This window comes from Colias philodice, chromosome 11, assembly GCF_061535455.1.
Source record: "Colias philodice isolate Cphi_HAF_F1 chromosome 11, ilColPhil1 Martin Lab GWU primary, whole genome shotgun sequence".
NCBI classification, from domain to species: domain Eukaryota; kingdom Metazoa; phylum Arthropoda; class Insecta; order Lepidoptera; family Pieridae; genus Colias; species Colias philodice.
This window is the reverse complement of record NC_143096.1, coordinates 1,915,722-1,941,683: the sequence shown is the minus strand read 5'-3', so window position 1 is coordinate 1,941,683 and position 25,962 is coordinate 1,915,722. Positions and strand designations below refer to the sequence as shown.

Here is a 25,962-nt window from a genome sequence, read left to right as displayed (position 1 = left end):
CAATAAAAATTTATAAAACTTTATAAGAAAGATTTCAAGCATGTTTCAAAAGCTGTTACGTGATTTAAGCCACCTGTAACACTACTACAGGCGCGAAAGCCAACTATTTATAAATTATATTGCTAATCGTTCCTTTCTATATGATTTTGAATATTTTTTAGCAACATGCGTGATATAAAACTATATATTAACTTTTAGGTGCTATGTCATTCGGTTCTATTTCACTGGAAGCGCACACAACTCTTGCTATCGCTATGAACCGTATCGGTGGGAAATCCAACACTGGAGAAGGTGGTGAAAATGCTGATAGATATCTTGATCAGGTCAGTACCATCATTAATTATTTTCTTATTCTTTGAAATGAAATGTAAAATATCAAACTGTTCACTAACCACAATCAAACTTCCGCGATTTAATTCCGTCTAAAATTTTAGTTTTAAGTATCTATCCTATAGACTCCACTGAGTATAATGTTAACAGTTTCGACAAACATAATTATTATTCGGAAATGTTCAATGTTGTAGCAATGCAAGGTAGAAGGTATTGAAAAAATTTTCATAAAAAATACTTCATTCTATAAAGTTATAAACAAATCAATTTATAAATACATTTATTAAATGTAGCCAAAGTATATATAACATGTGTATGTTTAAGTAGATATTTTTAACATTTATTGTAAAATGAATATCCAGGACCCGGAGTTCAACAAGCGCTCCGCTATCAAGCAAGTGGCATCTGGTCGTTTTGGTGTAACTGCATCATATTTAGCACATGCAGATGATTTGCAAATCAAAATGGCGCAGGGAGCCAAGCCTGGAGAGGGTGGGGAGTTGCCTGGTAAGATGGTTTAGTTATTTATTTATTGTAAAATTTTTGCACATGTATACAACACTTATATAAATGTAATATTTTAGCGACTATAATAAGCTTATTAAAATAAGTATCAGTATTGAATTTGAGCAAAGATTATTAACTAGAATAAGCGATTAGTTACGCTTCGCGACGGTTAAATGTTGTTCAATGGACTGTCTTTAATTTAGGTTTTAAAAAGCTACTTTATTGACATAAGTAAAACTTCATTTTGTTTTAACTTTTAATCTACCTGGCTACTTCTATCTACTAGATAACACACCCGGAGTACCACCACAACCAGTAAATATACACTATTTATTTATTTAGAAAACTTGAATAGAAAATTCTATAATATTATATCCTTTATATTTCAGGATACAAAGTAACAGAAGACATAGCCCGAACACGTTGTTCCGTAGCAGGCGTAGGACTGATTTCCCCACCGCCTCACCACGATATCTACTCTATTGAGGATCTAGCTGAATTGATCTATGATCTAAAGTGTGCTAACCCTAAAGCTAGGATATCGGTGAAGCTAGTGTCAGAAGTGGGAGTCGGTGTTGTCGCTTCAGGAGTAGCTAAGGTAAGTTTTAATTTATTTTCAACTTTGAATAGTGAATTGAATGCCCTATGCCGAAATGTAGTTTTTGTGTTATTTGCTTCTAGTCGTTTTTAGTTACATTTTAATATATAGTTTGTCTTGCTCAATAGTTCTATAAATTTAAACAAGCGCTACATCTTATAGACCGGGAGATACTGACACAAAATTTCGAGTCATTTGTAACAGGATGGCGGTTCTACAGGGTTCTTAGTACGCAATGACAAAAAGAAAAATGATGGTGTGAACGCTGGTACCGGCGGCTTAGACGCGTGGGCGTTAGTCGAACTCGTCGGAAAATAGCGAAAGTCAAACGATTTGTAACAGTATGGCACTTATTTTTCCTGTAAGTTTGAGGATCAACGAATATAAATACAAAATTTCAAAGATCTAGGTGTTGGAAATCTTCACTTATATAAATTAATAATAAATTTATTTTTCAAGTATGACAGCACTTTTTCCCCCTACTAGAAGTATGGCAAATATAATAATGGTCACATTTTATCAAATACTCTCCAAAAAGCCAAATGCAATACTGGTACAAAAAGATAGGCGAAATAAAAAAAATTTGCAGATTTTCGGCGGTATGGCGACCATTTGGAATCGTCCGAAAAGTATGGCATGACGATTTTCGTAAATGGCTGCACGACGATGGTTACCTGTGCAAAAGTTAGCTTGGTACAAATGGTTGAATAATTGTTTTTTTTAAATCAACACATTCGCGTCGGTATGGCGGGCTGTAAGTCATACCGGAAAAGTATGGCATGACACTACCGCCTACTTCTTTTTTATGGGCTATCGGTAAATTCTAAAATTTTTGTGTTACAAATCGTTTGACTTTCGCTATTTTTCCGACGAGTTCGACTAACGCCCACGCGACTAACCCACCGGTACCAGCGTTCACACCATCATTTTTCTTTTTGTCATTGCGTACTAAGACCCCTGTAGAACCGCCATCCTGTTACAAATGACTCGAAATTTTGTGTCAGTATCTCCCGGTCTATTAGTTTTAGTACGATTATTTGCATTTGTTGTTCTGTACAGTTTTTACAGCTCATATTAATTTAAATATGGAAACTCCTCATTCTTATATGCTAAAATACTTTGCCATCAAGACATATTTCATTTATTAAAAGTTTCCAAACTAATCACACACTATTTCCAGGGTAAAGCAGAACACATAGTAATCTCGGGTCACGACGGTGGCACTGGCGCCAGTTCGTGGACCGGCATCAAATGCGCCGGGTTGCCATGGGAACTGGGCGTGGCTGAGACTCACCAAGTGCTGGTGCTTAATGATCTGCGATCTAGGTAAATTATTGTGTCTATAAGAGCAATAAAAACAAAATAAAAATCTTTATTTAGCTCAAAAATTAATTTGATACAATTTAAGAAGGCTCTGTCTTCCTGTCATGTAAATGGTATGTTATGACAGAATATTATGGCCTATGATTTGTTGTGTCTCAAATAAAATAGTTTAACTATCCCTTTTATGTATAGTTTTATAGTATTGAGTAATATAATAATTAGTGTTGCGTTAAAAAAGTAAATTTGTTGTATCAATTGAATTTATATAAAATTCGATTTCACTCAACACCCCAATTTGGTCATCATTATTTAAGTTCTATATTCTAGGGTGGTGGTACAAGCTGATGGTCAAATCCGTACCGGTTTTGACGTAATGGTAGCTGCTTTACTCGGTGCTGATGAATTCGGTTTCAGTACTGCACCGCTTATTGCACTTGGTAAGTTCTATATTATGTAAAAATAATCAGATAACGATATATAATAATACATACCGTATTTTGACAGAATACAAACAGTTGTTTTGAACACTTAACTGTCGTTTAAAAAAAATATTTAAAAATTCCTTGCTTTCTTTATTTATTTTATACTGCAACACATTTATTAACCAAATGTAAGTTATCTTAATGTTATCTTAAACTTGAGATTCACACGAAATTATTTCTATTTTTAATTTATTGAAATATAATAATATAATAATTCATTCATTTATTCAAGTAACCAGGACTCATTTTGTTAGTAACAATTATAATCTTAAAAATTATGTTAGTAAAAATAAAATTTATTATGACTGCTAGAAATGTACTCCACCGCTACAGAGCTATCAAGGAAGCAGACAGTCTGCAGCAGTGGTTCACATACCAGCAGTCGAGCCGACTCGCTATACAGCGCATGATTTCATTGGGGCTGTCCCGCACACGGCGCACCAGGGATGTGCATCTCTTTCGCATTGTAGCGTAAAAACAGTCTATATGAGCTTCTGCAAACATCCCTGATGCGCTGCAATAACGGGGCAGCCCCATTAACACCCGGAACGCATTATTATATTGAACACGGAGCGAGCTGTAAGAATGTTGAGTATGACTAGCCCATAGGCTGCACGTGTAAAAAGATGTACAATACGCACGAAATAGGGTTTTTTTAACTTCATTAGAACAACGTGCAAACCTACGAGCTATCATATTTGCCCTCACTGCCAGTGCCCGTCGTTCCCTTTCAATATCATCATCGTCTCTGAGTCTAGGGGTCAATATGTGTCCGAGATATTTGAATTTAAAGACCCTCCCCAATGGCACTCCGTTCAAACGTATTGGGGGTAAAAAATGCGTAACTCGGCGCCCAGACTCAAAGACCATGACTTCACTTTTCTTAGTATTGTAGACCAATCCATGAAGAGCAGCGTACTCTTCACAGATGGCCACTAATCTTCTAAGACCGCAGATTGAAGCACTCAGCAACGCCATATCATCTGCGTAACTTACATTGTTGATGCAAACTCCATCAATATGACAACCAATCCTTTCGTTGCTGAGTGATTCAATCAGCTCGTTGACATATACATTGAAAAGCGTGGGCGAACTTAACCCCCCCTGCCTCACGCCGCATTGCAGCCCAAACGGCTGAGATAAAGCCCCCGCCCATCGGACTTGATTGATCTGGCCTCTGTACCAACATTTAAATGTGTTAATAAGAGAGGACGGTACATTAGCTTTCTTTAACTTATCCCAAAGGATATCATAAGAAACCAGATCAAACGCCTTCGACAGGTCAAGGAAGCACGCATATATTGGCGTATTTCGGTCCATATAGTACTTGACAGCCCACTTTAAAGACAATATTGCACTTTCCGTAGAAAGTCCCGATCGAAATCCAAACTGATTTTGGTGTATTTCTACGTACCTGTTTAGTTGTTCATTAAGCAGGCTGTCAAATACCTTTGCAATTACCGTTGCAAGAGAGATAGGCCTATAGTTGGTCTGGTCCGCTAAATCACCTGTTTTATTTTTAACAATTGGCACTACGATAGTTTTTGTTAAATCACTGGGAAGATACTTATGCTGAATACAAAGATTAAAAAACATTGATAACACTCTCGATATGTGAGGCCCTGCATACTTTAGGTGCTCAATACTTAGACCATCGTGACCGGGAGACTTTCCTTTAGACATTTTACTTATTATTCGTTGAATTTCTAAAGCAGTGACTTTAAATTCCCGATCATCCTGATCCACAGTATCAGGCACAGACAGACTCGGACCTAATGGAGACGTAACTTTAAAATGCTCTTTGAAGAGGTTAGCAATACTAACAGGATCATTAGCGCCACCTACAGATACAGGGAGGCCATGTTTACAGTTCAGTTTGTTAGTCTGTTTCCAAAAAGAACGAAAATCTTTACGCGAATGATGTGACGCTAAGTTGTCCATTTTGATTTGTTCTTCATGGTTCTGACACCATTTAAGACGTGCTTTAAAAATTTTTCTAGATTCACACATCTCATTATATTCAATTCCAATGTGTGGTTTACCCCTCCGCGCCCATACTGAATATTTATACCTGGCCTCCCTGTATGCACCAGCCACAAGTCTATTCCAACCTATCACTACTTTCTTGGACTTGCTACGTCCCGAACAGGCCACGGCAGAGTCACTGAGACCACGCACAATCAATTCATACAACTCGTCAATTACGCTATAATGGCTTTGATTATTACAGACGCCGTGCATGCAGCTTCTCAAGACTATAGGGCACTGTATTAAACTTAATTTTTCATGACATTTACTTGTATAAGATTTTATTTGATTTATATTTCTATCGCCCCATATAGCCTTGTTTACACTACAGCTAACTGGTGATTTTTTCACACACACATTTTGAAAAATACATTCTAAAACGAGAGGATAGTGATCAGACCATAACGTATCATACTTTACGTATGCCGAGCAGACTGAATGAATATGATTTCTACTTTTCAGGATGCACAATGATGCGTAAATGCCACTTGAACACGTGTCCCGTGGGTATCGCAACACAGGACCCCGTGTTGAGAAAGAAATTCGCGGGTAAACCTGAACATGTGATAAATTATCTGTTCATGTTGGCTGAAGAGGTAAGTTATATTATGTATATTGAAATACAGTAGCACCTCTATAAGTCGAATATCAAGGGAGACGCCAAAAAATTCGAGTTATAGAGTTTTCAACTTATGGAGGATTTCGACTTAGGCGGATTTTGATTCGACATAAAGAGTTTAAGGTTTATTCTTATACATTTTGAGTTAGAGAGGTAAAGTACATTAAAATTCAACTTGCAGAGGTGTTTTTATTTATTACAAATCAACATTATTTTAAATCAGTTTAAAATAAATAATATGGCATTAAAAAAAGTCAGTATTTTTTTTTGCTTTAGATAATTTGGTTGTTCTCTAGCATTGTCTAATATATAAAGAGCAGAAAATTCTTTTTCTTCTGATGGATAAATTTATTATCGTATACTCCTAAAATTTTTTCAAAGAAACAATAGTGTACTTGCACTGTCAGCAAGTTGTTAAAGTCGGTAAATTATTTTTGTTCGAACAATACAGGTAATAAATTCCAAATGATAAAGTTATAAAGGTTGTAAAATAAAACGTTGCTATGTTCGAGATACAGAGGTCAAATTTAATTTTTCGAGTTATAGAGTGAAAATATGTACCAAAATGGCTTGAAGGGACTCGGTGATAATTTCGACTAACAGAGGGTCAAGAGTTCAAGTAACGGAGGTTTTCGGGTTTGAAGGGAAGGGAACAAAACATTTTTTCGAGATTTGGAGGTTTTTGACTTATCGAGGTTCGACTTAACGAGGTGCTACTGTAATTATTTGATATATGAGTAAAGGAAAAACGCGAACAAAATGTAAATTCATATTTTTTTTTCTTAATAACTGTTTTGATTAAAAGCAACTCAGTGATTAATATATTAGACACAAGAATTTAGCTTCAATAATGTAAATACCAAGCATAAGTTGAGTTTTTGCCAATTTTTTTTTTCATTTCGCATATACGTGTTGTATATGCGAATTTTCGGGTTGTCTGGCAGAAATCGCTTACAGCGATAAGACCGCCCTCTGTACATGTTGTTACTTGTATGGCTCTTAGTTTATAATCCTGTATTAAGTGTGCAATAAAGTATTTTTCATTCATTCATTCATTTATACGTGTCAATAAATAGTACTTTTAACTTTCTCAAGGTCCGCGAACACATGGCAGCTGTAGGTGTGCGTCGTTTCCAAGAACTAATCGGTCGTACGGATCTTCTAAAAGTTCGTGAAAACAACGATAATCACAAGGCACGAGCTCTTAACCTCAGCCTTATACTGAAGAATGCGTTACATATGAGACCTGGAGTTAATATTGTTGGAGGATCTAAGAGTCAGGTGGGTTTTAAGGCTTTTTTAGCATATACTTAAGTGTTATTGAAAACATTATAGGCCAAGAGTTAGATCTATTCAAAGTACGCGAGAACGACACCCATACACGCATACGACGACCTGTCAAATACAGATAGGTTCATTATTATGATATACATAATTTACAATGTAACAAAATGTGGGTAACTAGAACCTAAATGTTATCACAGAAGTTGAGCCAACTTATTGAGAATCGAAAATAGAAGGAAAATTACTCGTACTCGTGCGTAAGCGAACGTTCAACAATGTTCGTAAATTATTCATCTCGTTCAATTCTTTACTTGCGCATGATATTAGCTATTATATATAATAATAATATTAAATATTATATTTTTTTTTCTCTTATGATCCTGTATACAGGACTTCCAACTAGAGAAACGTCTGGACAACCAAGTGATCCAGCAATGCGCTGGAATATTAGACGGCACTCAACAAAATATAGACATTTCTATGAAGATTACTAATGAAGACAGGGCTTTTACTTCTACGCTGTCTTACCATATTGCTATGTGAGTAGATACTTCCTTTGTTACTTATTGTTATATGATAAAAAAATTATTTCAAGTATCTTCTAGTGTTATGTGGCAGTGATGTTGACTTTGACTCTAGTTTCCTCAGTAATAAAAGAAAAACAAGTTTCTGTATGCATGTCTGTATGGATACTCACATAAGGTAATGATTAATTTTTCCATAAAAATAATTTCCATAATATTTATATTCTATTTACACTTAGTGCATTTGTATCGAATTACACATTAAATATTATCTATTTTATAACATAATATTATATACGTATTTATTCTCTGCCTATCTATCATTATAATTATTAACATTGTATACACAATTTCATTTTATTTATTTACATTATATACATAATTACATACTGATATTATATCTACCTATATTACATGTTTTAACTGATGTATTTATTTATTAGTATCTATCATATTAATAGAAATATATCTTTCAAATATTATACTCATGTTAAATTTTCATTATATGCAATTCTAGACTGAAACTCCAATAGTCACTTGGGGTCACTGAAAATCAGTGGTGGTAAGGTATTAATCACCTTGCCATCATAATCTGAGTTGGCTCCATTTGTCAGGTCACTCACTGCCACATTACCAACTGTTTCTTAGGAATGCTTCTTTTTATTCTTATAATTTTTCTTTTATTTGTTTTTCCTTTGTAAATGTTTATCATGGTGATGTGATTCTGACAATAAATGTGTTTATTATTATTATTATTATCTTAAATAAGTATTTCAAGGTAATAAGTTTTTCTTTGCAATTAGTAATACGTAGATGCAGTTAAGAATAATATAATACGTTATTATTTTAAAACCTAATTCAGAATAATCTGTGTACCTTTTGGAAATGAATTATATTTTGTTAAACTTATTGCACACACATTTGTTATCCTGAAATAACGTGAGACATTGTTAAGGAAATAATAGCATTAGTTTATTTAATTCTAGAAAAAAATATCTTTTATTATTTTTTTATTCTTTCAGGAAATACGGAGACGCCGGTCTACCAGATGGTACTACAATAAACATTTCGCTCGTCGGTTCCGCGGGGCAGAGTTTCTGCGCGTTCATGTCAAAGGGCGTTACCGTCACTTTGGAGGGAGATGCTAATGATTATGTTGGTGAGTTAAATCTATTTGGTTTTATTACGATCTATGTTAATTTTATTATAAATAACTCGTTTTTTTTAAAGTAAGCTTTCGTTCTAACAGTAACCTTTAAAATAATATGTACTGTCCATTCTATCTTAACAAAATGTAATCAATTGATTGCTCTATTTAAATTTTCTTGCCATTAGGAGTTAATATGTAATTTATAAGGATAAAGTTGCGAATACATTTAGTGTTGTCAAATTATTTTCCATAGAACATAAAAAAACATAAAGTACTTTTATTTTAAAACATAAAGTACTTTTATTTATTACAGGAAAAGGATTGTCCGGTGGTAAAGTGATAATCTACCCACCAAAGAGCTCACAATTTGAATCTCATTTGAATGTTATCGTCGGCAACGTTTGTCTGTACGGTGCTACCTCGGGAAGAGCTTACTTCAGGTTAGTTAATTACTTTGTAAGTTATGTTACTTTGTGAAATAATGTGTCATAAATTTCTCAGTAAATCAGTGTTCAGTTTTTGTAAGATGTGTTGGGTAGAAAAATGTGTGATATATGTATTTAAATTTACACTTTATGATTATTATTTATTGCATAACTTCTCGATAATAATCAAAATTAAAATAGGATATGAGATTCATTTCATGGACTTATCTGCTTTTTTTCCAAGTGTCTTTACGCATTACTTTTCTTGTTATATATTTTTTCTGAGAATTAACTCTATATCCACAGGGGTATAGCATCAGAGCGTTTCTGCGTCCGTAACTCGGGTTGTGTGGCCGTAGTGGAAGGTGTGGGTGACCACGCGTGCGAGTACATGACGGGCGGTGCTGTGCTCGTGTTGGGACTTACTGGACGCAACTTCGCTGCGGGCATGAGCGGTACGTACTTATATACTGGACTGAAGTTGGCGATAGTGTCATAGTACTTGTGTCTAACTTCAGTCCGGATAGATTGGATAGTTGTGTATTGTGTAAACGTGATGGAGGGAGTGGGTGATCACGCGTGCGAGTACAAGCGGTGCGTGCTTATAGTATAGCGGGCTGAAGTTGGCGATACTGTCCTAGTACTTGCGGCTAAACTTCAGCTCAGATAGAATATAATATAACGTATTAAATAGTGGTATGCTATCCAACTTAGAATAGGGGTGATATAGAGCTACATTGTCATGACTCATGTCATAGTTGTTCAGTCAATCCAATTTATTATCGAAATGAAACATTGTATAAAGCAGGAAGGTTTTCTTGGTAGATTATATTTTTCAAATGACATTTGACGATCGATCTATTTTTACCCCAACTGCTAGCTGAAACATATTTTAACTTACATTTATGTATTTAAAAAAGGTGGTATCGCATACGTATACGACATCGACGGCTCGTTCATGCAAGGCAAGTGCAACCCAGAGATGGTGGAACTATTGCCGCTCGAGAAACAAGACGATCTCGATATTGTGAAGAACCTTCTCGAAGAATTTGTGGAATATACTGGGTAAGGGATGGAGTTTATGAATATGTTTTATGTTGTTATGTAATTTTTATTGCAGGGTTTGAATACAAATCAAGGAATATTTATTTTAGTAGGAAATAAAATAAGAATTAATTGTTTTTATGACTAATGTCTTTAAACCTGCAAGGAATAACATTGAAAGTCCTTTTTTACCAAATTTAATACTTATCTTGGTAATTGATGTAGTGTATCAATATCTTACATAATATTATTTCTGTCTCAATTTGACTAATAGAAACAAAATCATGTGTGTTATTTGACATTTATTCATACACACATTATAACATTTATTCTTGTTTATTCTTATTTTTCTGAGACGAAGGTAATAACCTAGTTCAGAAGGCAGAGCAAAATTGTGAAGTAAATAGTATGTAAAATTTGCTAATAAATATTATATTATTTTTATTCACAGTTCGATCATCGCCAAAGAGCTGCTCGAAACCTGGCCTGAACCAGCCAAGAAGTTCGTCAAAGTGTTCCCATACGAATACCAGCGAGCACTTAAACAATTGGCACTTAAACAACCACAAGCGCCGAGGACTGAAACCAATGGAAAGGAAAATGGCGTTGTCGATATTGAAGAGGCCGTTAGAGACATTGAAAAGGACAAGAAGAATCTCGAAAAGATCTTGGATAAAACTAGGTAGGTGGAATGTTTATATTGGAAGAAATCTTTTACTTATCTCTGGATCTTGGTTTAATTTAAACATAATTAATTACCTGCAAACGTATAATTTGGTACGGTTTGCGAATTGTTTTACCGTGCCATGTACAAAGTTGCACGATGTACGACAAACATGCCGTACGGTTAAAAACGTGCGGTGTACATGAGGCCTTACGTTTCTTTTATCCTTTTGTGGTTTGGAATCCTGAAAAGCATTGTAGTATTTTTTTTTTTTTTTCAATTTCAAATCAAATTTATTTATTATTAAACATACATACATACAATTACAATTACAATTTATTACAATATACAATTAATATTCAATTATGTATCAGTCATGTAAAATTATATAAATAAAAAGGCTACCAAAACAATTTATACAAGCCAATGTTTCCCTAGCTAGGTTACTGGGCAACCTGTGTTTAGGAGAAACAGCTTGCCTCTAAAATAAATTCACAAAAAGCCTCTTAGCAAGTATTTAATTATAAATTAAAATTGGTTACAATAGAGAGTAGAGAAAAAAAATATGTATAAATTTAAGATGTGAGAATGCGGGTGTGCCGTATGAAACTGTATCGTATGAATGTATATATATTTGTGTGTGTAAGTGTGTGTGTGTGTGTGTGTGTGTGTGTGTGTGTGTGTGTCTGAAATATTATATTGTATTTAAGCAAGAGTCACGTTTACACTTTAAGCCAGTATCTCAAGAAGTTGTTCTGTCTCGTCATAAGTTTTTCCTAATAGAAAGACGCGTACGGTTAATTTACATTTAGAATACGGTAAGGCATAGATGCTAAGACTATCATTAATTTTGTAATTAGGTAAAGCCTGTATTAACTTATCAATTTCCCACAGGGGTTTCATAAAATACCCGCGCGAAACATCAATGTACCGTCCCGCGGAGAAGCGTCTCCGCGACTGGGACGAGATATACAACTTTGCGCATGTTCGTCGCGGTTTGCGAGTACAAGCGGCCCGGTGTATGGACTGTGGAGTTCCGTTCTGTCAGAGTCAACACGGGTGTCCGCTGGGGAATATCATACCCAAGTGGAACGATCTTATATACAGGGCGGATTGGAAGCAAGCGCTTGCGCAGCTTCTACAAACGAATAACTTCCCCGGTGAGTGCGTGCTTAACTTTGTACGATGATAATTTTACCAACATAATATGCTAAACAATAATTAAAAAGGGTATTATAGAAGAAGTGTTTAAATATAAAAAAGAGCGTGTGTGTCGAGCACACGTGGCAGATGTGAAACTTGTTTAGCAAGATTAAAAAGATACTAAAATCGTCGCCTTACTGACGTGACGCTATTGCCATGACGCGACTTAAAATTTTACTCGCCTAAAGAAAAATATGTTCGCCTCTTGGATCTAAAAAATACATCTTAAGGTTGATGTTCCGACCGTCCCTCCATACATTTTTGATTACCTCTAAACACTTAACACAGACACTATTTCTTTAAAACTAATCATTTTATCACTTCTCTATAATGAAATGTGTGCGCGTTCGACCTTTTTAATCAATAATTTACAATATTTACTTAGAAAAACAACAGTAAAATACCGGAAAAATTTGACACTTCTACAGTAGTGTGCGTGACTTTTGCCAAGCGAAACACGACATAAAGCACGACATCTAGCGCATAGACTATATACTTATTACAGATCTAGCGCGTCAATGTCTAAACGAAAGGCGATGTTTAGACATTGACGCGCTAGATGTCGTGCATTCGCGTTCGTTATCTTATGCATAATGAGCATAATTCTAATAAATCAAAGTTCTGTGTAAAAATTGAGTAATTTCATTTCCAATCGTTCAAAGAAAATAACAATAAAATAAAATAAAACTAATGACCTTAGAAACTATGTTTTTTTTTATTTATTACTCATTATTGTTCGTCCGTCGTAGGTCTGTAAACTGTATTGTACACTGAAGGTAAATGGTACTGTAGGTACTTTAGTTCGGCGTCGTCGCTCGTCGGCTTGATATAAAATTACATTCTTGATTTCATTGACACGCGCTATGATTTGCGCGCGGAATTTCTTGTGTTGTGAATTTATTTTTGTATGCTATGCATTTTAATTGATTCAAATTGCAATGTTTCTCTAGTATGCATTTGAGACTATATTGTAAATTGTAATAATTGATCGTGGGTATAGTAATTAATTATTCTAATAACGCAATTAGTAATATATGTATTTTCGGTGGGATTCAAAACAAAAAATTGGCCCGTGATTTTTATGAAATTTCACCACATTGCAAATCACATCAATCATAGTTCATACACATGTATGACGAAAGTGATTAGTATTGTGGCTAACATTGACTCATCAGTTCATCACTGAAACCAGTGATAAATCAGTACCTATATCATATTGTGTTTGAATATTTTTAAACAATGATATAAGTATACAATTATTATAAATCGGTAAACTATCAAAGTAATCACAAACTTGCAAACATTGGTAAAATGTCCAGTAGTTTATGAGCCTATTCATTACAATCAAACAAACAAACAAAGTTTTCCTCTTTATAATATTAGTGTAGACAAACACTATGAATACGATCACGAATGCAAATTCGGGGATTTTCTAATTATTGCTAAATAATATTTGAATTCGTTTTGAAATATGTACTCTATAATTTTTAGTGTATAAATAGACATTTATAATGTGGTGCTCATTTTTTTTGTACTGCTAACGCTATTGTAGGTACCTATTTTCGTTGTTTTATTTCAAGTGAACACGGCCATACAATTTTGTCACGAGCCGCCTATGATTGTAGGTACTTTTGTTAGGCTCCTTCGTCGTCCGCGTCGGCTCGAAAGTTCTTGATTTCATTGTCACGCGCTATGATTTGCGCGCGGATTTTCTTGTGTTGTGAATTTATTTTTGTATTATTATTATTTTTTTTTTTTTTTTTATTTTATTGATTCAAATAAAATATTTCACTAGTATGCATTTGAGACTATATTGTATTATGTATAATTTATCGTAGGTATAGTTATAAAGTATAGTGGCTATAATTGACTCATCAGTTCATCACTGAAACCAGTGATAAATCAGTATATCATATTTTATTGTGTTTGAATATTTTTTAAACAACGATATATACAATATTATTATAAATCGGTAAACTACCAAAGTACTTCCGAATTTTCAGACAGACAAACAAGTAGTTTGAACACGCAGTTTTCTTATACTAGTAGCAAAAATCAAAACCATAATATTATGTTTACCTACTATATTTTACTAAAAGTCGAGTGCGTCGAAATCGTAAATAATAATATGTTTTTCACCTTCCTGGTTATTTTCCCATAGTAAATAGTGTTTTAGGTTTGTTGTTGTAGGTAGGAATAATAATAATTATTCTTACATGTTGGTTATGAAATGTATATTGAAATAATTTACTTTTACAAATCATTAGTGATATAAGTTTTGAGTGAAAATGCTTGGATCAGCATAATATTATATGGTACTTCAAATACATGTTTTGATAAAAAAAACAATAGTGTAATAAAATAAAACTGCGTTTTATTGTAATCAATGTTGACAATTTTAAATTCCAAAATTATTGATCAATAAAATAGTTTACACCAACAAATATAACTTTTATTTTTATAACAATCGTTCATAATATAAACCGTAGCAGGTGGCGTTTTGAAGTTCTGTCTACTCATACAGAAAAATGGAAAACTTGTTTTTTTTGTAAACAATTTATTACTCATGTTGTTTGGCAACTCGAAGCGTGGTCGTCCGTCGTAGGTACTTTTGTTCGGCGTCGCGTCGTCGTCCGCGTCGGCTTGATATAAAACATTCTTGATTTCATTGACACGCGCTATGATTTGCGCGCGGAATTTCTTGTGTTGTGAATTTATTTTTGTATGCTATGCATTTTAATTGAATCAAATTGCAATATTTCTCTAGTATGCATTTGAGACTATATTGTAATAATTGATCGTGGGTAGGTATAGTAATTAATTATTCTAATAACGCAATTATATTTTCGGTGGGATTCAAAACAAAAAATTGGCCCGTGATTTTTATGAAATTTCACCACATTGCAAATTATATATTATACAATTACAATTACAATTATTATAAATCGGTAAACTATCAAAGTAATTACAAACTTGCAAAATATGCTTTTCCGAATTTTCAGACAGACACACAATTTTATTAGTTTGTTTTAGCAAAGTAGGTACCTATACCTATACGCTTACGTCGCGCGTCGCGTCGTCGAAAACGGTGCGCCCAGAAACAAACATACCTAATTCAGTTACAATCCTTTTTTTGTTCCGTAATTTATTGTATTTATTCTAATACGATTTTTTTTATTCGTCGGCCAGTTCTACTAGGTATAAAAAGATAAAATTGAAATATAATTATTGTAGCGACAGCCATATTATGTTACTATGTTTTCGTAAATATGTTTTTCACCTTCCTGGTTATTTTCACATAATCTTATCTTATATATAAAAATGAATCGCAAAATGTGTTGGTAAGCGCATAACTCGAGAACGGCTGAACCGATTTCGATCATTCTTTTTTTATTATATTCCTTGAAGTACGAGGATGGTTTTTATGTAAAGAAAACGTAAATATTATGTACCACGGGCGAAGCCGGGGCGGACCGCTAGTATATATATATAAATGAATCGCAAAATGTGTTGGTAAGCGCATAACTCGAGAACGGCTGAACCGATTTCGATAATTCTTTTTTTATTATATTCCTTGAAGTACGAGGATGGTTCTTATGTAGAGAAAACGTAAACATGTACCACGGGCGAAGCCGGGGCGGACCGCTAGTCAAATGAATCGCAAAATGTGTTGGTAAGCGCATAACTCGAGAACGGCTGAACCGATTTCGATAATTCTTTTTTTATTATATCCCTTGAAGTACGAGGATGGTTCTTATAGCTAGAGAGCTAGTTAGTTTAGTTTTAGTGCAGTGGCAGTGTAAATGTTGTTGTTGAGGTTATGTAAATTTAACACTTTAGTTAACTACCAAGATATAAAGAAATGAGGATAGGACACAATAACTATTGGTTGAGGTATTTATAAACTCATAATATACTTTTAAAAAAATCACGTTTTAATAAATTTCTAGAATTAAATTAGAACAGCTGATTCAAAATAGCCTAAAAAATCTTAATAATAATAATTACGCTTCACAGCAAGAAGAAATGTACCATATGTACCCGCACAAAGTCGATATTGTGTTGCCTACCGTTCGACTCCATGGCTAGGGTTGTAACTACCTTTAATAATTATTACCAAACTAATAAACCGAGTGATGCGAAATAACCATAATTCTTTTAGAGTTTGATAAAATGATCAGGCAGGTATTTTCTTTAATCCTCTGAATTCTCGGTTACTAAATTGTATCGTTGAAATTATTCTTAATCGCGTAAATTTAATAAATAATCATATGGAAAACACTTTTCATTTGTTTTTTTACTTTCACGCCCAACTACTATACAATAATTACGTTGTTTCGGTATTTTGACGAGAAAACGCAGGAAACATCCGTTGTATCATTTTTTAGATAGATTGTATATTTTGTATCTGTAGAATTGAAATCAAAGCTATGTATATGTTGTCTCCATTCTTTTCTTATCGGATTGTTGATCCCAATGCGAATGCGTCACTTAAATTTTATAAAAGACAATTAAGAACATCAAAAATAAAGTGATACGTAAATATTTCACAGTGCAATATATTATGTAATTAATAATAATTATATATTTATGAAAAAATAATTACATCAGATTTAATAATAGCAATTGTTTTGAATGTACATAATATGAATAAATGATTACATCATAATAGTAATAATCACAATTGTTTTATTTCCCATTTGTTGCAACCCTAGCATATTTTCATGTAGCAGCAGAAGTACCTACACTGGCGGCGCGGCGGCATCGTGCGACATCAAAGGCATTGCCTTACTAGGTAAGTTTATAATGACTCATTTCTTTTATTATATAATTTACGTTTTACTTTTACAGAATCCGATTCAATGGATTATGAAGACGAGTCACACAACGCCATACGATAGTGATGATGAATGAACATTTCAATAAATGCATGCGTGTTTTTTTATGTTGTTTTGTAATTGTTAATTGTTTCTTAAATAAAGAAATAAACTAAATATTTAAATGATGATTTGTTATTTGCAACACAACTTTATATTTGAGATTCTTTACAAATGTATATTTAGTTTTGTATCATCAAATTTATAAATTTTATTCCATAGTTTTCAAAATTAAATGTAAATGACCATAAAAACATTAATAAAGTAAATCATTGATGTAAGGTCAGGGAACGTAATACATATATATACATCTGACCATGTAGAAGCTAAGTCTTGTTGACTGCTGAAGTCTGTAAAGTTTTGTTGTCTGCTGAAGTCTGTACGCAATGAAAATGTCTGCCGTTTCGAAAATAAGTTTTTAAGACCCTAATAAATAAAATATATGAATGGCAGATCTGGTCAAATACTTTCAAAATTGTATTTTTTTCAGCACTTTCATAAGTGTCTGCCAGAATGTTATCCGCGTGATAATGGTCTGCCATTGTTATTTTCCGATAGTAATAATAATCTATTTTCAAATATCAAAATGGCAGACGTGGTCAAATGGTTTCAAAGTTCGCCAAAAATTTCCACCTGTCTTACCTAAGCGCGCGCCCCGTCCACCACTCTGGGCTTAGTGACTCCTCATCTCATGTATAGAGGTCAGTGACCGTCAGTGACAAACACTATGGATACCTACGCTCGCGAATGCAAATTCGGTGATTTACTAATTATTGATACCTAGTCATTGAATTCGTTTTGAAATAGCCTGTACTTTGTAATTTTTAGTGTTATAGACATTTATAAAATGTGGTGCTCATTTTTTTGTAATAAATCATCCCGAACGCTATTGTATTTTCGTTGTTTTATTTCAAGTGAACACCTGTACAATTTTGTCACGAGCCGCCTCTGGCCTCTGGGTGAAATAAACAAGTCAAATGATTTTTGTTCTAATTGTATTTTGGTAGTAGTTTGTTTAGAATTTACATTACCATTGTTTAATTTTTATTTTGTATTTGCAGTAAAATAAAAAGATGAAAAACTTCATTAGGTATATTGTACGACACCTCACTCTGAATCGCGCTAGCGAAATTTTTTCGTTACAGAGCACATATACAACTTTCGGACAATCTTCATTGAGGCCGGCCGGCAAATCGAGTATGTCGAGAAACTTCACTTATTCGATGGAGGTATTCTACCTTCCTTCCTCCACAGTTGTGGGACCCCGACGTGCATTGAACACGCAGCTTTCTGATACTAGTAGCTAAAATCAAATAAATAAATAAATAAATAAATAAAATCTTTATTTTGCTTTAAACATGGTATTCAATGGTGATACAATTATATTAATAAAGCACAAACATGTTCAGCCAATACAAGCATGCAAAATTAAAATAATTACCATAAAGGAATTAATGGTGCGTTCGGGTTGAACTTTCCATGAACTCCTTTATGGTATAGAAGTTTTTTTCCTTAAGCCAATTAAGTAGATTTTTTCTAAATTTATAATCATTAGACGTCTTTAGGTTATTTGGCAGATGATTGAATATTTTAACGGCCATCCCCACGCAACTTTCCCTGTATTTGACGATACGAGGGTTCTCTCGTAAAATTAATTTATTCGGATCCCTTCGTGATCTCGAGTTTAGTTGGGAGGATGTTTTAAACAAACTACTATTTCTAAAAACAAACATACACAATTCAAAAATATATAAACAAGGTAGGGGTAATAAACCAAGCTTTTTAAATAAGGGTCGACATGATTCAGTGGGTGCTATTCCACAGATGGCTCTCATGCATCGTTTTTGCGCAATGAATGCTCTATCCCTAGCAGTACTGTTCCCCCATATTACCAATCCATAGCGAAGGTGTGATTCTACGTAGGCACGGTATGCTGTCACGGCAGTCTCTAAGTTTGTGGTAACTTTAACCCGTCTAAGCGCGTAGACGAATCTATTAATTTTATTACATACATCACCTACGTGAGCCTTCCAGTCCAAATTATCATCAATTGTAATACCTAAATATTTAATATTTTGTAATGCGTCAATTTTGTTTATGTCTAAAGCAATGTTAAATTTTTTATTAGAAGATTTATTAAATTGTATGAATTTTGATTTTTTAAGGTTAATAAATAAATTTTTATTTTCAAGCCATCGTATCATTTTGTCAATTGTAGAATTTATGTCAATTTCATGATCTTTAATAGTGCAATTAATTTTATTAGATGTCACGACAATTGAGATGTCATCTGCAAATAGTATACATCTATGTTTTATAATATTAAAAATGTCATTAATGTATAACAAAAATAAAATTGGTCCCAAGACGCTTCCTTGTGGTACTCCATATTTAGTTACTCTTTCTCTAGATGTATATAATGTTACTTCATTATTTTTGTCAATTTTACTAATTCTAACACATTGTTTCCGATCTTTTATATAGGATGAGAGCCACTGGAGGGTTAATCCTCTTATTCCTAGTCTGTCAAGTTTTTCTAATAATAAATTATGTGATACACAATCGAATGCTTTTGATAAGTCAAAAAACAAGCATGTTGTCAGAAAATTGTTATTGATTCCAGTTAATATTTCTTGTATCAGTGAAAAAGTGGCTAGAGTAGTCGATTTCTTTTTTTGGAATCCATATTGATCTATGTTTATTATTTTAAATTTATTGCAAAAATTTCTGATTCTTTTGAGCATACACTTCTCAAATACTTTAGATAGAATAGGTATAAGTGTTATAGGGCGATAATTCGAAATTTCTTCTTTATTTTCTTTTTTGTAAAGAGGTTTTACAATCGACTTTTTTAGTTTTTCTGGAAACGTTCCTGTTTCAAATGATAAATTAATAAGGTATGTTAGAACTGAAACTATTTCATTTACACACTCTTTTATTATTTTAGTATTTATGTCATCGTAACCTTCAGCATTAGTAGCGTTTAATGATAAAATTTCAAATTTGACTTCATTCTCTGACATAGGCATTAGAAACATCGTCGCAGGGTTTATAATATCATCAGATAAAGCCTGTTTTATGTGTTCATTGTCTGGTGTCATATTATCAATAGAATCAATATAATAATTATTGAAAGCGGCGGCTATATCCACCGGATTCGTCAAAGTACTGTTACCAACCTTTATGCCACTTATATCTTGTTTATTATTCATATAATTAAATTCGTTTTTAATAACCTTCCACGTCGCCATACATTTATTTTTACTATTATTTATGTATTTGATATTTGCAATTTTTTTAGATTTAAATATACATTTTTTTAATATATTAGAATACGAAGTATAGTTATATTTATTAAATGAATTTTTATTTTTATAATAACAAAATCGTAGGTGACGTTTTGTATTACAACTTATTTTGAGTCCTTGACTTATCCATTTTTGTTTATATTTATTTGTTTTAAGTTTGATACGAATCGTAGGGAAGCAAAGATAATAAAAAAGACAAAACAAATCATGGAATTCATTAAATGCTGTATTAGGATCATTTTCACTGTATATTTCTGACCATGTAAGCTTTCGTATGCAATTCTGAAACTTTCGAATGTAATCTAGGTTATAATCTCTTTTGTAAATGAAACATGAATTACCTTTATCTACTCTACTTTTAACATTGAAGCTTAACATTTGTGCAGTATCGTGGTCTGATAAATGTAGTGGCAATACTGACGCAGTCGCTTCGGGTAGGTCACTTAGTATATGATCAATACAGGAAGACTTACGCGTAGGAACGTCTATATGAATTTTTAAGTTGTAATTTTGACATAACTCGATCAATTTGTTTGTTATTAAGCCTTTTTTAAATGTATTTATATTAATATCACCTGCTATAATTGTGTGGTATTTAGAGTTATATTTTTTATTTAGGTCGTAGAGTACACATTCTAGTTTTTTTAAAAAGATATTAGGATCACAGGAGGGTGTTCTATATACGCACAATATTATTAATCTATTTAAAATTACCTCTATGCCGCAGATTTCTAGGGTGTTCTTTGTTGCGTGATGTTTTAGCAAAGGCAGTAGGTCTAGAGTTAACAATCCTTGTTTTGCCAAAATACATGTACCTCCTCTTTGTTGATCTCTGCAGAAGCTAGCCGAGTTCACATAGCCATGAATTTTTAAATAATTTTCATAACCCTGTTTTATAAAAGTCTCTGACAAGCATATTATATCGGGCTCATTGTGCATTTCATGTAATTCTTGTAATGTGAGTTCGAATATTTCTTTTTTTGATAAGAGACCTGCAACATTTTGATGAAGCAATCTAAATTTATATTCTGGCAAGGAATTTTGAATAGGGCCGAAAAAACAAATCATTTTTTTTAGTATTACTTGTGTTAGTAGCTGTTGATATAGAATGAGCCGTGTCGATTATAGAACTATTATTGAATTGTATTGTTCTATTTTCTTTCAATAAGGATGATTCATAATTTAATATGCTAGAGCTTGGTTTATTACGTCCTAATCTATTTTTTAATATAGCAAAACTGAGATACTTCTCTTCATAGTCAAAATAGTCGATACAATAATTTATGGTTTTACATATGTTACTTAATTTATAATAGTACTTACTACTACTTAAAAATGTACAATTTTTATATTTCTTACAAAGGTTTTTTCTTTTAATTTCATTTTCATTTCTTAAAAAGCAAAACCACAGATATGTCTGTGATCAAAACCATACTAATATTTTTACCTATTATTTTACTAAAAGTCGAGTGCATCGAAATCGTAAATATGTTTTTCACCTTCCTGGTTTTTTTTCCATAGTAAATAGTGTTTTTGATTTGTTGTTGTATGAATAATTATTCTTACTTGTTGGTTATGAAATGTATTTTGAAATAATTTACTTTTACAAATCATTAGTGATATTAGTTTTGAGTGAAAATGCTTGGATCAGCATAATATCATATTTGCTACTTCAAATACATGTTTTGATAAAAAAAAAACAATAGTGTAATGTAGGTAATAAAATAAAACTGCGTTTTATTGTAGGTAATCAATTTTGACATTATTTATTTCCCAAAATTACAATAAAATAGTTTACGCCAACAAATATAACTTTTATTTTTATAACAATCCTACTTCCTACTAATGCGAAAGTTTGTGAGGATGTGTATGTGTGTGTTTCACGCAAATACTACTGAACCGATTACAATGAAATTTAGCACACATATAGAACGTAACTTGGACACATTGAATAGGTTTTATCCCGGAAACCCCACGGGAACGGGAACTATACGGGTTTTTTTTTGAAAATGCGGGCGGAAAGCTAATCGTTCATAATAATATAAACCGTAGCAGGTGGCGTTTTGAAGTTTTGTCTACCCATACAGAAAAATGAAAACCACAGGAGATTGCCCAAGTGACTATGGCACTTGGTATCGCAATCAAACTTATTGTGTCAAGATGAAATATAGCTCAATTTAAAGCTTGATGTTAGTACTTTTAGATATGATTAAAGTTTTTATGTAAATAAGCCGCAGTTCGCGACAATAAAAATAAAACAATAGTTTTATTCAACACTTCAAAAAACTACTTAATCGAGTTTAAACTAACGATGAACGTTAAGTTTTACATTTATTACATAGGTAATATTTTAATTTACAAGACAAATGTGAAAAGTAAATCGTAATTTAAACATTATTTCAAAATAACATCGAACAATGCGTCGAACACATTCATTTGACATTTCAAATAGAAACTATGACATATGACGTTTGCAAGAGAGATAGATATAGGTATGTGTCAAAACAAAACTTTTACTTTTATTTCTATTTATTCGGTATAATTACAACTTAATAGTGATAAATATGATCATTATAAATACAAATAGGAATTAACAATATCACGAACACGTGACACAACTAGTATTTTACCGATTCCATACGTAGTCATACATGTTTCAAAAGAAAAACTTTTACTTTTACTATTATTTCAATTTATCCGGTTTAATTAAGACTTAATATTGATACATATGATCATTATAAATACAAATAGGAATTAACAATATAACGAATACGTGGCACAACTAAAATTTTACCGATACCACCCGTGGTCATTCTCCTTTGTGGGTCATTTGTAACAGGATGGCGGTTCTACAGCGAAAAAAGAAAAATGATGGTCAGAACGCTGATACCGGATACCTTAAGATACTGTAATATAAAATATTACTAGATTAGATAAAATATTATAGGTAGTATCTTCACCGTGTGTGACGCGCTTTACATTCACGCCATCTAGAGTTAAATCTTTATCATTTTTGTATACGTCTGTGTGTGTAAACGACCCTGTATGCAATGACAGATGTTAAAACGCATAATTTTACCGAATTGGGTGGATTTTAAGGCAATGATATAACATATTTCAATAAAATATAATATTCAGTAACCGCCATGACTATTCCTAGGTTTGATGACTATTCCAATTACGCAAAAACTCAAATAAACTAGAAATGTAGAATTCAGCGCCATCTAGCGGGATATTGGCTGGGAACAGATCGTTGCAATCACCTTAAATTCAATCTCCAATAACATACAGAACTATTTATATATTTGTTACTCTTTTATTTTTCAATCAATTAGATACAATGTAACTTGTTATTGCAGAGTTCACGGGCCGCGTGTGTCCCGCGCCGTGTGAGGGCGCGTGTGTGCTCGGTATATCGGAGCCGCCCGTTACTATCAAGAACATCGAGTGTGCTATCATTGACCACGCCTTTGAGAGCGGCTGGCTGCAGCCTGAGGTGATTAAAAACAATCAAACATAATACAAGCAAATATAATAAATAAACATACATACAAAAAAAAAAAAAATATAAATTTATCACTTATTCACATTCAGACACACATTCATGTGCGCAAACGCGTATGCACACGTACACTGTAGTCAATAAAAACAGCGCTCAAATAAAATAGTAAATAAGACTTTCAATTTGGATTAAATACGATAAAAGCTCTTTTTACGTATGATTGCTTTTGCGAATCATACTGCTTTTATTGTTTTATATGAAATAAACTTTTTAATGTGTAAAATATTTGAATTGTAGATTCCAACAAACCGCAACGGCAAAACTGTGGCCGTCGTGGGCTCTGGTCCAGCGGGTCTGGCCTGTGCGCACCAGTTGAATAAGGTAAAACATTTATTTCTATTATATTATGTGATATTCATTTTCATCAAAACTTTCGTAGAAGATTTACACAACATTAAATTCAACGTATTGACGTAATGATATTGAAACATAGATTAGAAATCAATCAATCGAATACTGTCTCAGAAGTATAAAATAAAATACTATCTATTTGTTTATTAATTTTAGTATGTAATATTTGTCGCTTGTCTCATTATTTGACCAGTTCATGTATTATGTGAATCACCCTGGTCAGTGCGGATGTGGCTCGGACAAGGAAGGCGGCACACGCGCTTTCCTCGTTCGAGGCCCGTCAAATTAATCGAGCTACTTCGCATAGCAATTGCTTTGCAAGGCTGCTCGTTCTGTGTAGTCCAACTTATCTTAATATACATAAATCTCGTGTCACAATGTTTGTCCTCAACGGACTCCTAAACCACTTAACCGATTATAATAAAATTCGCACACCACGTGCAGTTCGATCCAACTTGAGAGATAGGATAGTTTAAACATGTAGGTACCACGGGCGAAGCCGGAGCGGACTACTAGTAACTATATAAATATCTATCCCCAGGCGGGTTACCTAGTGAGCGTGTTCGAGCGTAACGACCGACCCGGCGGGCTGCTGCAGTACGGCATCCCCAGCATGAAGCTGGGCAAGGATGTAGTGGCTCGGCGCCTGCAACTGCTCGCCGCGGAGGGGATCGCCTTCAAGTGCAACGTGGACGTGGGCAAGGACATCTCTGCTGTGGACCTGGCTAACGAGTGAGTTGTATAGCACAGATACACATGTTTCTAGCAGTACCAGTAACGAGTGAGTGTATAGCATGACAGAGATAGAGCGGCCGTACACGGACCGCTTCAAGCAGTTGAGACGGCTTGAAGCTGCGACCGCGCGGTGAACTATGGACATTCGTTCACTGCCGTACACGGACTGCTCGAGCCGTCGCGACCCCTTCAAGTCGACAACTGCGCGGTATGTAGTGACAGCTCGAGCAGTCCGTGTACGTCGCTCAGCCGCTGCTCGAGCCGCCCGTGTACGGCTGCTCTTACACGTGCTTCTAGCAGTACAAGAATGTATAATTAATAATTCAAATGTATTTCGTAATAAGATGACATTTTTTAAAGAAGATACGAATTTAGACACAAACGTCGACTGGTCTCATTATACCGTTTTAATAGCTAAAGTATTTTATTCCTGTGAATTCACAACAAAAATATAATTTGTATTTTAAAAGGTCTTCAGATTCTTGCTAAAAGCCACTTTGATACTTGCAAAAAGGCCCATCAAAAATTACTTGTTTACTTACTATTCTGCGGTCTAGATTATTAAAAATACCACTTAGTTATAAAATGACATAAAATAGCCAAATTAATAAAATATCCCTACCAGATACGATGCAGTGGTCCTCTGCACGGGCTTACTTAGTTGTAAAATGACATAAAATAGCTAAATTAATAAAATATCCCTACCAGATACGACGCAGTGGTCCTCTGCACGGGCGCCACTTGGCCACGTGACCTCCCCATCAAGGGCCGGCAGCTGAACGGCATACACTTTGCGATGGAGTTCCTCGAGGGCTGGCAGAAGAAGCAGGCGGGCCCTGCGGGGGGACACGCTAAGGTCGCTCCACATATATCGGCTAAGGATAAGGATGTGCTAGTAATTGGTGGAGGGGATACTGGGTAAGGATGGAACATGTATAGCATTATCTA

At 33.7% G+C, this 25,962-nt stretch overlaps 2 protein-coding genes across 2 annotated transcripts in view; both read left to right on the top strand.

The window, feature by feature from the left end:
- Window positions 1–2,765, top strand: part of LOC149484371 (uncharacterized) — a 51,628-nt gene extending 48,863 nt beyond the window's left edge. Inside the window, exons 21-24 of the mRNA XM_089700491.1 lie at window positions 199–323; window positions 693–837; window positions 1,227–1,435; window positions 2,616–2,765. Coding sequence (XP_089556617.1) covers window positions 199–323; window positions 693–837; window positions 1,227–1,435; window positions 2,616–2,765 — 629 coding nt within the window. The remainder of the gene's footprint in view (window positions 1–198; window positions 324–692; window positions 838–1,226; window positions 1,436–2,615) is intronic.
- Window positions 2,766–5,738: 2,973 nt separating this feature from the next.
- LOC149484370 (uncharacterized) lies at window positions 5,739–25,936 on the top strand. The gene is made up of 13 exons (XM_089700864.1): window positions 5,739–5,864; window positions 6,983–7,168; window positions 7,562–7,710; window positions 8,718–8,854; window positions 9,159–9,285; window positions 9,577–9,725; window positions 10,191–10,335; window positions 10,766–10,996; window positions 11,873–12,138; window positions 23,726–23,862; window positions 24,166–24,249; window positions 24,821–25,011; window positions 25,723–25,936. Exons 1-13 carry the CDS (start codon window positions 5,739–5,741, stop codon window positions 25,934–25,936), a joined length of 2,142 nt encoding a protein of 713 aa, XP_089556990.1.
- The last annotated feature ends 26 nt before the right edge of the window (window positions 25,937–25,962 follow it).